At 35.9% G+C, this 15,152-nt stretch overlaps 1 protein-coding gene across 1 annotated transcript in view; it reads left to right on the forward strand.

The window, feature by feature from the left end:
- The first annotated feature begins 2,026 nt into the window (after positions 1–2,026).
- The window catches only part of nedd9 (neural precursor cell expressed, developmentally down-regulated 9), a 30,886-nt gene continuing 17,760 nt past the window's right edge, over positions 2,027–15,152 (forward strand). Inside the window, exon 1 of the mRNA XM_048203523.1 lies at positions 2,027–2,239. Coding sequence (XP_048059480.1) covers positions 2,228–2,239 — 12 coding nt within the window. The 5' untranslated portion in view covers positions 2,027–2,227. The remainder of the gene's footprint in view (positions 2,240–15,152) is intronic.

Here is a 15,152-nt window from a genome sequence, read left to right on the forward strand (position 1 = left end):
TAAAGTGGTCAGATATAAAAAGCTAACAGTAGGCTATAAACGAAGTACAGCACACCATGGTCGCGGATCAACGTCGTCATCACCAAACTTCCTCAAACTGTATTTAAAAAACAACATATTTAAAAACATGCTCGCTGATTATGATCTGTGCTGTTATGAATACTTATCCACTTTTTCATGAGAAATGCTGTCCAAATGTCCTGTTTGTTATGATGACGTCTAAAGTCCCCGCCAAAGGAAGTAATCCCTTTTAGCAATTTGTTAGCAACCGCCGTTTTTAAGACACAGTAAAGGTTTAAAAAAATCACAAGCGGGTTATAACTGGTGTGATTTATGTCATAGATCAAAACGTGAAAGTATTTAGAGGCTTTGTTAACCACAGACCTTATTTCAGGCAATTTAGCAAAAACCCATTCAAAAAACCCATAGACTTTACGGCGTTGGAACCGGAAGCCGCTTCCGGGTTTTGCCTACAAAAATGTGTCATCCCTGAGGTACTCTATACCGAGGAGCTTATATATGGATGCTGTGATAGGCGTCATATTTCTATAGGTAGACGTAAGTCACCTGGGAGTCAGCTGATGCGAGCTTGACTGACATGACCTGCCAGAACTGACGCTAATGCTGGATAATCTTGAGAATTTCTATTATAAATATACCTTTACTAGGTATGCTCATTTGTATTTCATCAATAGGCCTATTTCATTGCTAATAATTGTTCGTTATGCAATCTATTTTAACAATCCTAATCCAGCAATTACAAAAGACTGGGAAAGTCATGGGAATTCATTGGCCTAAACAGTACTGGGAACCTTGATTTAAAGGATTAGTTCACTTTCAAATTAAAATTTTCTGATAATTTACTCACCCCCATGTCATCCAAGATGTCCATGTCCTTCTCTCTTCAGTCAAAAAGAAATTAAGTTTTTTTATTTTTCTCCATATAGTGGACTTCAATGGCCTCCAGATGGTTGAAGGTCAAAATTACAGTTTCAGTGCCGCTTCAAAGGGCTTTAAACGATCCCAGACGAGGAATAAGAGTCTTATCTAGAGAAACCATCACACATTTTCTAAAAAAAAAAATTAAGAATTATATACGTTTTAACCATAAATGCTCATCTTGAACTAGCTCTCTTATTCTTCTTCTCTATTTGAATTCCAGCAGTGTAGACACTGCTAGGTGTATTACTGCCCTCCACAGGTCAAAGTTTGAACTGATTGTTATATACTTGCACTAGCATATTGTATATGACAATTTAGTTCAAACATTGTCCTGTGGAGGGCAGTAATACACTTAGCAGTGTCTACACTGCCGAAATTCTAATAGAGAAGAAGAAGAGAGCTAGTTCAAGATGAACATTTATGGTTAAAATGTATAAAATTTTATTTATTTTTTGGAAAATGAGCAACGGTTTCACTAGATAAGACCCTTATTTCTCCTCTGGAATCGCGTAGAACGCTTTGAAGCTGCACTGAAACTGCAATTTTGACCTTCAACAGTTTGGGCTCCATTGAAGTCCACTGTATGGAGAAAAATCCTGGAATGTTTTCATCAAAAACCTTAATTTCTTTTCGACTGAAGAAAGAAAGACATGAACATCTTGGATGACATGGGGATGAGTAAATTATCAGGGAATTTTAATTTGAATGTGAACTAATCCTTTAAGACAGGGATCTGCAGTAAAATCAATGAGGTGGCTCAAAATAAGTCATAAACAGTAGATGTGTTTATTCAAAGTTTAAGAGTTTCTAGTTATCATTCATTATACCTATTTTGTACTTAATCTCTAGTACAGCGAGTCATACATACTACAATCAGGTAACTGCGTGATGTTGTTTCCTAGGAAAAGTCTCCTCCTTTTAAGGCGCATAAAAAGTTTTCACTATCTGAATTCCGCAGTCTAGTCCGCTGACTGCAGTGACATCACGATTGACGAGGGGAGCGTCCCCGCAATCGCTGACCAATGAGCGTGCGGTATGCAAATGAGCTCGCGCAGGTTCGCCGAGAGTAGTGTATGCGCGCTCCTCCCGCTAGCGCTCAGAGTAACTACAGACCCTCGAGCCCTCAACACGCATTCCGTTATCACTCTAATCTTGAGATACACCGTAAAAAATGAGCAAAATGCGCTTCTAGCCTCAGTTTAACGATCAAAGAAGAGTTTCTTCTGACCCGAACTCGGATTTTTTGTTTCTTACTGGAGTTACTGAAGAGCGGAGGACGCGCAAGATGAAGTACAAAGTAAGTGACTCTCCATTCATGCGCGCTATTTCCGTAAACTATACAAGAATACATCTGCTTACTATAGTAAAATATGTAGAATTTACATATACCTACATCATACGTAGGAGAGATTCCTGTGACTTTTTAAAACGAAAGAGCAACTGTTCTTGAACTGTGATATAGATAGATAGATAGATAGATAGATAGATAGATAGATAGATAGATAGATAGATAGATAGATAGATAGATAGAATATACAAAGACATTGTACAATGTATGGGTATTATGTGAATGTTCATCATTCAGAGGTAATCTAAGTAAATTCACTATAGGATGGTCTTAAGCATCCTTCCTTTTTAGAACCAATGATATTTCACTAGTTAAATACTCCTTAACTTGACAACCGGCTGGCTCCAGCTCTGAACAGCAGTAATTTGTGTGTGTAACCAACCATGCATCTATTGGATGGGTGGTATGATCCAAAAGCAAAGTGCAAATCACACCATTTATTACAGCCATGACACAAAAGCACTCTTTGAGCTCTATTGTAGCGAGACTTGTAATAAATGATGTGATTTACACTCTGCATTTTCAACTCAAGTTACTCAGAGCCACTTGAGGATATATGGGGCCATTCATTAGCCCAGTCTCCAGCCCCTTTTCCAATTTGAGCCTCACTGTGATTGTGTAATGTGATGTTTTAAAGCAAACAGCATGCATTTTGTTCAGAGTAACAGGGTTGCTGTTATAAGTGTTCCTGGTGGAGACAGAAAATAAAACCACTCCAGGATTTCATGTGTATGATTTGTGCATAGATTGGCCATTACACTGCTGGAACTGTTTATTCTGAGGGTTTGTTTTATGGATGTCATTTGAAAATGATGAATAGACTCACTAACAAAGTCTTTCTTTATACTTAGTTTATTTACAGTTTTGATTTGATTATTATTAACATCTAGTAAAGGAATCATTCATCTAGAAATTACATTTTTTTTTTCATTTCAGAGTTAGTGAGTTGAACTCAAGAACTGGATCAGTGTAAACAGTTCATTCAGAACTGTTTTGCGAACTGGATCAACTAAATTGTTAAAAAAAGATTTGACTCTTCGCTCATGAATATGCCATCACTCAAAAAAGAAAAAAGAACTTTCACTGTTGTTAGTTTCACTCAAATCATCCTTGTTCACATTACTTAAAAACTCATGTAACTACATGAACTTAATTTCATTGAGTTGTTTCTAGAGCTATCGTGTATATCAAGATATTTTGTAAATAATGACATGGCTTTGTGTGACGAACAGACTGAAATGTATTGTAAGGCTTCAGAACACTTGGAATATAGAGCATGAGTCTTATCAACACTTTTATGATACTTTTATGGTGCTTATTTCATAACTTTAGAGCTTGAAAGACCTCATTCACTTTCAAAAGATTGGCCAAGATTTTTAAACAAATTCACCTTTTGTGTAAAACATACAGTGACTTCAGCTGTGATCCTTTCAGAAGTTTTCCCAGCTGATTTTGGGGCACTCAGAAGTAAGGCTATAAACTTTGGCCAAATCTGTACTTCCAATCCAAGTGCACACAGCGTGGGGGCAGTTTTTCATTCAAGAGAAACTTGGCTCTTGTGTGCAATTCCCTCCCCATTTGCATAGTCTTTGAGGCTTTCAGCCCTTTGGGAAGATTTGCTTCCTACTTTGGTAGGAGGATCGAGCAGCTCTTCCTGAATGGAATGCTTTTGTCTGCTTCACACTATCTGGGGAATGTGGAGTACTTGGCAAGTCACGGACTGTTAGCACTTATATCAGACTGTTTGGATTCCTCTACAGTACGACAATCAGCCTGTCTCACAGTCTCTCTCAAATGAGCTTATAGATCTGTTTAATGGCACTAAATTGGGCATCAGCTCTGCTATATATGCTGCTATATATATATATATTTGTAAAAGATGTAGATATATACATACACATGGTAACATTTAATAGTTTGGTGTTGGTTTACATTTTTTTGAAAGAAGCTTTTTATGCTCACTAAGGCTGCATATATTTGATTAAAAATGCAGTAAAAACAGAAATATTGAGAAATATTATTACAATTCAAAATATCTGTTTTCTATTTGAATATATTATAAAATGTAATTTATTCCTGTGGTCAAAGCTGAATTTTCAGCATCATTACTCCAGTCTTCAGTGTCACATGATCCTTCAGAAATCATTCTAATATGCTGATTTGCTGCTTAAGAAAGATTTCTTATTATTAATCAATGTTGAAAACAGTTGAGCTGCTTAATAATTTTGTATAAACTCTAATACATTCTTTTACAGATTTTTTGGTTAAAGTTCAAAAGAACAGCATTTATTTGAAATAGAAATCTTTTAATTTTTAAATGTCTAATAATAATTTCTTTTAATTAAAAGTCTTACAGACATATAGATACAGAAAATATATTTTATTATGATTATTCATTTATTATGTTTTGTAATATATATATATATTTTTTACAACAGTTATTTATTACAACATTTATATATATATATATATATATATATATATATATATATTTAAAGTTAATATTTAAATATATAAATATATATATATTATATTTATATAATATATATATATATATATATATATATATATATATATATTTAGTGCTGTCAAACGATTAATCGCATACAGAATAAAAGTTTGTGTTTACATAATATATTTGTGTGCATGTGTGTGTATTTATATATACATAATAAATATACACAGTACACACATATATTATGTTAACACAAACTTTTATTTTAAATGGAATTAATTGTAATTAATCATTTAAAAAGCACTATTTTTTTATTTTTAATATATTCCCATGCAAATATAATATAATAAAGCATTAATGGTCTTAAAGTCTTAATTTTCTTTATGCATTTATTCCTTTTGATTTTGGGATGACCTGTATTTTTCTTTTTGCATGTTTCGTCCCGTAACTTCAGAGGAAGTTACATCAAAAACAGATCCAATTTCCTTTTATCCTCTGTTGACACAGAGAGATCCTTTGTTTGGCTGGCATTTCTGAAACTTTTAAAGCATCTTTACCTCAGAGACTGGTTTACTTTGTAGAGGAACTATCACAGGGTTATTCTCCCGGGGTATGTGAGGGTCAGGGCCACAGGGGAGAACTGGTCACGCTGTTGTTGTTTCTGATGCAGAACAACTGATGTACATCACCATGAGTGACACGCAGGCTGTTCTCAGCTCACGGTCTGATAACTAATCCGTCAAACCAACACAGTGGACAGACAGCTGATGGAATAACTAGTCCATACTTCCTCAGTTTAGACCTCTGAAGCTTAGAGATTACTTTAAGTGCTTCTTTTGGGGTATCAAGAAAGTCCCTCACACAGTCAGTGAAGTGAAGTACTGTTATTAGTTTTCACAAGAGCTGTTTTTCCACCTTTGGAGCAGCGAAGATACTAAACAGACTTCATCTTTCAGTCTCAAGGGTCACATGGCCCACATCTTGACGTCACGCATCACAAAGGTCAGTCAGAACGCAGGCCTGTTGACGTCAGTTATGTTTTCCAACAGGTGCGCAGGTGTGTGGAGATACACAAGACATAAATAATCCCCATACAAGCAGACCTGTATGACCTCTTATTAGATTTCAGAGCTGCTGTAGCCTGTTTAGAACAGACACGGGAAGCAGTTTGAGATTGTTACGCCACAGATTTTCCTTCAGGAGCACATCGAAACGAGAGCCGACCCCTCCTTCTCAACACTCAGACACACTCAAACGTCTGTACCCTGCTTTCCTGCTTTCTTTTCACTCTTATGTAACTGTGGCACAAATAGCCTGACAGGCACAAAGAACTGATTAGGTGAAGTAAACGTTCTGGGATTTTTTTTTTTGCGTCTCTCTCCAGGCTGCAATCCAAGCTGAGGGTTTTGTTTGGAAATTTACATTGTTCTCAATCTGTCTGAGGGGAAATAATAGGGGGTTGCCCCACTGAAATGAAAAGAAATGGGAAATACAAGGCAGAGAGAGGGTAAACAGGGTGATTTTGTGTGTTAGAAAAATGTAATTGTAGTTATCATCAAGGATTCCTGTAAGGAAAATCACAAAGGAGATCTCTTTAAGCTCTCATTTGTTTCTGAGATTAAATGGAGACCATTTGGAAAACTTTTCTTAAAGGGATAGTTCTCCCAAAAATGTCTTCATTTACTCACCCTCAAGTTGTTCCAAACTTGTATGAGTTTTGTTGAACACAAAGGAAGATATTTTGAAGAATGATGGTAACCAGACAGTTGACGGTAGCCATTTTTTTTCCTACTATGGAAGTCAATGGCTACCATCAACTGTTTGATTACCAACAATCTTCAAAATATCTTCTTTTGTGTTCAACAGAAGAAAGAAACAGGTTTGGAACAACTTGAGGTTGAGTACATGAAGACAAAATTTTCATTTTTTGGGTAAACTAACCTTTTAAAGTCTTTTGATTCTCAACATTGTCCAATGAAATTGACCCTAGCAATCTAATATGCATCACATCTGGTGTTTATGAAAACAGATAGTCTATCAAAAGTGAGAGATCCCAATATGAACTCAAACATTTCTCATCAGATTTGACCATATTATCTAAGCTATGCCATCCACATTCATTTTATCGCTCTGTACGCTGTAAATTCTCATTTGTATTATTATTTAGACACATTTTAGACAATGCTGAGACAAGATTGATATACTGTAGCTGAGAACTCAATGAAGAGCATATCTGAGCAATAACGTTTATCTTTGGGTGGATGGGAAGTTATTAAATGTAAAAGGAACTCGCTGAAATCTAATTTAAATCTCGTTCCTGAGTCTGTTGGAGGATGTTGGAGTATGAAGACTTTTGTGTTAGTGAGTGAATGTGTGTGTGTCTATATATGCATGTTTGGTTTGTGTGTGTGTGTGTGTAGGCCACATCAGGGTGGTATTGTGCATAAAGAACACTTCTCAGCAGGCATTCCACATTCCCCAGGGTAAGAACAAGGGCTATTCAGAGAGCAGGTCTCAACCAGCGCTCCACAGCACAGCTCTGCCCTGTTTGAAAGACACGGACAAAGAAAAGAGACGATTCTGAAGGAGCCGAGAGCATTGCAGCATAGACGAACACGGGGGGGGTTGCGAAGATGGATCAAATAAGGAACTGTGAACCTTTCAGAGTTGAAATCCGCATAAATGTTAAGGGGAACAACACATCCCCCTCCATATTCAGACTAGAGGTCCACCGATATGTAGTTTATTCTTAAAGCGTTACATTTGGTCCCCTTTGAATCTGGATTTGTGTTTATATTCATGCATTCATATCTTCGGAAATTGCACAAGGATTTGTGTTTGACCTTTTTTTTTGTCTCAGCTGCACCAATGTTTTCCCACAGTGCATTTCCAAGAAAGGTCACACATTGTGGTGCATGGCCCTCATCGGAAAAATGAGAAGAAAGCAAAGAGTTTGTTCACCCCCAAACCATTTTAGATCGATCCATGTGAAGTAATAAGGAGTATGGTTTACCTTTTTTGGCGATTTCGAGTGATTATCTACAGCCGAGGGTGGGATGGTGAACTGTCGGATAAGAGGAACTTTTGACAGCTGCAAACGAGGGAAGCAGATAAAGGGGACGTGATAGCGTTGGACTGTTTCCATTGAACTTTATGACTCTTTACATGTATTTATCACTATTTAAAGACTGACCTCCTTCTCAACTTCTGCTATTGACATAAATGGAAAATTTGTCGTGTATTGTTAATTTAGTTAATTTGTGTAATTTTGTCATTTTAGTTAAATTTTTAGTTCATTTAGTCATAGTCGTCTACTGGCAGAAATATATTAAAAATATTTTATAAATTTTTTATGCTTAAAAACTGCTGAAAAATATAAGAAAAAATAACAAAAATAATTGACGCAAAATATATATTAGTATTTTTTATATTAGTATACTTTTGACCCTTTTATATATTTTTAAATAAGATGCACCTAAAAAAAATCCTGCAGTGACAATATATATTATAAACATTTAAAAAAAAATTGTATATATATATATATATATATATATATATATATATATATATATATATATATTAATTAATTAATTTTGAAATTAATTTTATATATATATATATATATATATATAAAAAATCTGTGTGTGTGTATACGCGTTTACACATACACAAATGTGTTTAATTGCGATTAATCAATTTGACAATATGAACTACTTTAAAACATGTTTACAGTTTTTCGCTTTGCAGGCTCACTGAATAAATAACAGGTGCTGTTTTTCTAGTGTTGTGACACAGTTCTGTTGACATATGTTTTTCTCCTTCATTTAGACTTGTCAGAGCGAAACACGCTTGCCCTATTGACCCAAAATCCTTTGAAAGTAATTTACAGCAAGCTCATGAACTGCTTATCTGTGTTGGACCACTACAGATTTTCTCGAGAAGTGTGAAATTGAGATGACATTTGGGGGTGTATTTCCCGCTCTTGAAGGGCCGCTCCCTGCTGTGACATCATAAATCCATCACACATCCAAGCGCTAGCTGGTTCAGGGGGGGATTATGTCTTAAAACTATCTCCCACAGGATGAATGAACCCGGTTACCTCTCTGTCCATTTACACTGCCTCCTTCAGTATTTGCAGGCCCGATGATGTGAAATATACACTGTTTTTGTAGTTAAGCAAACACTGCTTACAAATGTGGCATTATGCAATCGTTAGTGCCAACAGCTACCTAACGATTAGGTAACAGCGCAATTTTAGTAACACTGAGATACAATTATAGATTTTATTAATAATCGAATTCATTTTTATTTTTATATTTTCCATTTTAATTTGAATTTTAGTTCGTTTTTTGAGATGCAAAGCTTCAGGCTGAAGGGTGGTACAGAATTTTCTAGTTGCAACAGGGCAAATTGGCCTTTTATTGGACTGATTAGATGCGCAAACGTCATTATGCCCCACCTACAACAATCTGGGTCTTGTTTTCAGTAATGGTCCTGAAAAGTTGCCAGTTTTTTGGCACCATAGTTGCCACACCGCATGCGCACACTGAAACTAACCGTAGATTTCTGCAAATGCTCAGAAACGCTAGTGTGGTTTATAGTGTTAAAAGAAAAGCCTGCTCTGTATGATTAGAGTTCTTGAGGTTGCCGTGTTGGTTGGTCTCTGTTTGGAGTGTTTGTTAGGTGGTTGGTGGGCGGGGGGTTTTTTGCTGGTGTCTTAAGTAAGTGTTGTCGGCTTTGGTGTGGGCGATGACTGATTCACAGTGCCGAGGAAATGGGAGGGATAACTAATACTGACATCACGCCATCACTGAAATGAGACAACTCTTTCTTTTGTATCCCCTTAAGTCTTTTATCGATTGGTCAGAATGTGAAGTGGAAGACGACACGACCACTGTAACTTAGTCAAAAGATGCTTCACCATAAAATGAGCCCCCCATGGTGGGAGTTTCCAGGATTTCAGCGCACCAACCACCAGATTTAAAAACAGATTTTACAGCGACAGATCAATTTGTTACATTTGTTTTATATGCTGCAGATCATTTCATTGTCATGAGCTGCTATTTGATGAATTTAAGTTTCTGTATATGTGACAATATTTTTAAATCTTTCGTTTATTGGCAGTTCAATCTCACAAATTTGTCAATATAATATACAGGTTGTATTTAAGCCCAATGGTAACACTTTATTTCAATGGTCCACTTTAGACATTCTAATAAGTAGTTTTGCAAGTACATGTCAACTAACTCTTATTAGAGTAGTACCAAAGACTATAGAATAACACAAGATGCGTCACTCGTATTGTTTTGAATGGGAGAAATTGTAACGCGCAATATGGCGGAATAAGTCCCGCCTTCTAAATAAGAGTCAATCGCCAACTGGTAAAGTCATCGCGTCACTTCAGCGGCCGTTAGAATCACCGGTTTCTATAGAAACAGTCAGACGCGTGCCCCCGAAGAGACGCGCATTTAGGTCTGCGTATGCGCATTAGCTTGATCCAGCCTAAAAATTGTTTTTTTTGTCATGATTCGAGCGTTTAGAAACTAAATTTATGAGCCGGTTGTTGTTAGATTTCATTGGTGATTTCAAATCTGAAATTTAATCGTAAGGTTGGCAAACAGTTTTGGAGAATTTGATGTTTCCCCATTCAAAGAGATTGCATGATGCCCAGGATGCCCGAGAGGCGTTTCAAAGATGGCCACCGAGTGAAATGACTTGTCTTAAAGGGACTTTGATATTACTGTCTGCTTAACATCTGCTAACACGTTATTTTGATGTTCCCCCAACAGATATTCTACTGACTATAAGTAACTTTGAAACTACATGTCAACTTATTCTTCTACACCTAACCCTAACCTAACAGTTTACTAATACTCTGAGAGTTAGACATGTAGTTGCAAAGTTACTTATTAGGGATGGGTTTCAATAACGATTCGATTCCGATTCGTTCAAAAGATCTCAATTCGATTTGATTCTCTAGTCGGTTCAGAGAATTAAATGATTCATTTTTCACTGGCCCCACCACAAAAAAATGATAATAATATTCTTTTTGTTGTTTTTGACCCATGTAGCCCTGTATTGTAATAGATTTTAGATGAACCATTCTCGGTTCCAATTTCAGTACCACAGCTAAAACTATTAACTAATATAAATTTCAAAGATTGTTAAAGACAAGTAAACAGTCGTTACAAATAATGAAACTACAAGCAATAAAACAAATAAATAAGTACAATATAACAAAGATACAAATGAAATAATCAGTGCTTTTAAGGTAGGTCTAACAGGGGTTTTCAGGTACAGAAATTGAATAAAGTAATCAAATGTAAAATAACACTGCATATAATCTTCACTGTACAAATTAAATCAAGGTTAATCCTTATTAAAGTTGCATTCAATGAAGAGCAGTGAGTGATTTCTTTGTCATTTGTAGGTTGATTTACATTAAAATCACAAACAGCATTAGGAATATTAGGCTGCTGTCACTTTAAGAGCTGCACAGATCCAATATACTGTTTCACATGCGTTGCCTTTCTCTACTGTTTACTTTCACTTAAACCATAACTGACTATGTTTACTAGGATACTCGCCAATGTGGGCATTTTGAGATAAATTAGTGTGAATTTGTTAGTTTAAGCGAAGAAAGAGAATTCATTTTAATATTTGCACACACACAAACCTTCTCACACTTTTGAGAATCGACCACATTTTAATAAAACGATTAATCATATTATAGTTAGTAGAATGCCAAAAAATAAAGTGTAACCATAAATTTTCATTAAGCAGACTATAATTTCTTTTTTTTTTAATTCATTGTATTTGCTGCAGTGATATGAGGTACATACTGTAGGACAAATTAAAAATGTCTAGAGACTTTCGCAATGTCTTACATAAACTTCTCTGGAAAGGTCCACAATCTCTTTGAAACATGTTCTGACTAATAGTTCATGTGTAACTTACAGTTTGTCAGAGAGCATTGATCGGTCACTCTATTGTGTTTGGCCTGGGGCGTGAAATTATTGATCATGTTTTGCTACTATTATTGTTGTTGGCTGCTTGCTAAAGGCGGTTTAATTGCAAGTGAACTCACATGCAATTATCTTCCGCCAAACCATCATGCATTATATTAACGTGTGAAGACAGATGAATTAGCTCAAGAATTATCTAAAGTAAACACAGTTCCTTGTACGTCCCGTTCATTCGACAGCGCCGAACTCTCTTTCACTCAGCACAACGGCCAAGTTGAGTCATCAGGTCTGTATTAGAGTCATTATGGTAATTAACTTCTATATTTACTCGAGTGAAATGAGGGTAAAAGGTGCAGGTTCACCAGTCCTACACACACCGCCCTCCCTCCAGGGGAACATTGAAGTGAGCTGGCCTTAATTCTCACACCACTCCATTTCACTGGAGGAACTCACCACTTTTTGCAAGGTAGGGGGTTTGCTTACTGGCCGAGACCAGTTAATGATCTTTGTTTGCACTGTGCTTTTCTTGCACCCTGAGGGTATAGATTTCTGCTGTGTTTTGGTGACTTTGGCAGCGGTGTTGGGGGAATTTCTCACTGGTGTGTTTTGGAGTGCTCATTTACTTACATAATCAGCCATGATGATTTTATTGGGGAAAAGCCAAAAACCACCCAATGAGAGTGTACTTTAGAAGAAAGGAGGGTCTCCCGTACGATAGTAATTTTGGTTGCATAACAGTTTCAAGTTCTGTGTTGGCTAGCACGTATCCGTCAACGTATAGGGTTGATTATACAAGCACAGACTGTCTCGCCACAAAAACATCTTTTTTTAGGACTGAATGAGTCATAAATTTCCCAAAAGTGTGTGAGCAGAGAGATGATGTAAAGCCATTGCTCCAGGTGTGGATATGGAGAGCTAAAATTAGGCCAAAAGAAATTCAACTCGCACTCCATCCAATTCAAAACCCAAGAGTTCCCAAACACATAAGTGCTTTTTGATATGTAAATGTACATATTGTAAAAAAAAATTTATATATATGTATCAAAGATGTGTCAATTTGCTCATCAGTATAATATGTAAAATGATATATTATTATCAGCATTATATTGGCCATCTTGGATATGTACTATTGATAGATTTTAATTTAATTTCAGTTTGATCATTTAAATTGAATCACAAGTCTGAATTTAAATAATTTCTTTATGCTGAATTAGTGTTATTTTAGTATCACCAGTACAGATTTATTAATAATTTTGAATTAGTTATATTTTTTTATAAAAAAAAAAATATATATATAACTATATACTGTGTGTATATATATATATATATATATATATATATATATATATATATATATATATATATATATATACACTCTAAAAAATGCTGGGTTAAAAAACAAGCCAAGTTGGGTTGAAAATGGACAAACCCAGCGATTGGGTTGTTTTGACCCAGCGGCCGGATTAAATGTTTGCCCAACCTGGGTAGTTTTATTTAACTCAACTATTCTTTAAAAATTACTGTATTGCTTGCTTTAAATGAATCCAAAATATGTTGGAAATTAACATTTATTAACATGTTTAATGAATAATAATTAAACAATAAACATTTATTAAATTGTTTATTAATAAATGTTCACCTTTTGATTTTTATTGTTGCCTCTAGTAATTATGTGTCTGATTTTTTAATTTCCAACCTATTTTGGGTTCATTTTAAGCCAGACATATAGTAATTTTTAAACAATAGTTTAGTATAATAAACTTCCCAGCATATTGGTCAAATATTTAACCCAACCATTGGGTTTGCACATTTTCAACCCAACTTGGGTTGTTTTTAACCCAGTATGCGAGTATTTTGTTTTAGTAGATGTTTAGTAAATTTTGGGCATATCACTTTTATTATTAGTTTTTTTGTCTATATAATTTTTATTTCAGACTTAGTAATACATTAAATTAAACTATAAATGAAAATGAGAAATGTTTCCTAAATGCAGCTATAGCAACAGTCAACATTGTAAATGTGAGGTTTTGCACCTCAACCGGTTGGCGAGAAACATTTGCTGGGCAAAGCTGGACACATCTGGTGCTTTCTACATTGGCGTTCCTGTAGTCTAAACACACCAGTGCTTTATACCCTACATCACGTGGCTTTACAGCTCAATTTCGGGTCACTTATAGGAAGTTGTTTCTCCACTGACCGCTTCAGAACTGTTCCCAGACCATCAGGTAATGTCTAACACTTGTGTTTACTAGGGCAGGAATACACCACTGATTAAATCGCTTTATGATGCCTTGCATCCAAAGTGGCCTGCATTGGCACGAAACCTGTGGTTTATATGCATGCACAAAACAAATGAAAAATGCAAAGGGCTTATTCATAGTCAAGTACTGCTATAATTTATCTCTGTTTGTTTTAGCCTGTTGCCATGTAGTGAGATTACAGATTGAGCTATCATGATCATAAATGATTGGAATTTATTTTTGATGAGATAACGCATATTTTCTCTCACAGTCATCTCTATTTGACAGCAAGTTTAGGGTGGCCTTATACAGTAGATCAGTGTTTGTTAAAGTGCTTGAAACCTAAGTTGTAAGATGCAAGTCAGCGGTTTGTGAAATGCACTTCTTCAAATTGCGTTGCACTGTAGTTGTAGTATAAGCAAATTTCTTCTTTTTGCACGGAAACTTTGCACAAGAGGAAACGTATTGCAGTGATATCAGTGAATGCTTTAAATGGAATATTTCCAGGTCAGTTCTGCTAGAGACGTCATAACGTGCGTGTGGAGGCGAGAAGAGCGAAAGTGGCTTGAATGATTAATTTGCTTTATCTTCACGCCATCACATATATTTTGGTGTTTTATATATATATATATATATATATACTAGTCATTTAAGGTGTCTTGTCTTCGAAGAAATGCCATTACTTTAATCAATTCAACGTCAGATTTTCTCAAGCTTTGTTTGATTCACTGCCTACTTTCCCATTCAGTGAGTTTTGAGTTCTTTTCATATTATTTTTGAGCAGATAAGCCCTAAACAGGCTGAATACTAAGAGTTGGACACAAAACGATCCTATTAGACAATGGTGACCCTAAAGGTCATGTTCTTAAGCTCACTGTATTAACGCACCGTGGTTCTCTCGGCGGGGGTTGTTGTCATGCCCTAATGTGGGTGACCGAGGCCATGAATGTGAGACAATAGCCATGCGACCAGACGCCCAATCACAGATAATGATGCTGCCCAAACAGGAAGGTTCACGTGGGAACCCGTTTACTTAGCGTTGTGGGAAAGCAGTTGAAGGCGCACAAAGTCTTCTAAGACAGCCCAAGGAGAAGCTGATAGACACACTGTTCAAAGTGAAGATAATGTTTGCGTTTGGCCCATGGGACTATGTGAACATTAGGGATAGACTGATACGTTGGCCAAGATAAAGCCATATCGGT

Source organism: Megalobrama amblycephala, linkage group LG9, assembly GCF_018812025.1.
Source record: "Megalobrama amblycephala isolate DHTTF-2021 linkage group LG9, ASM1881202v1, whole genome shotgun sequence".
Classification (NCBI taxonomy): Eukaryota; Metazoa; Chordata; class Actinopteri; order Cypriniformes; family Xenocyprididae; genus Megalobrama; species Megalobrama amblycephala.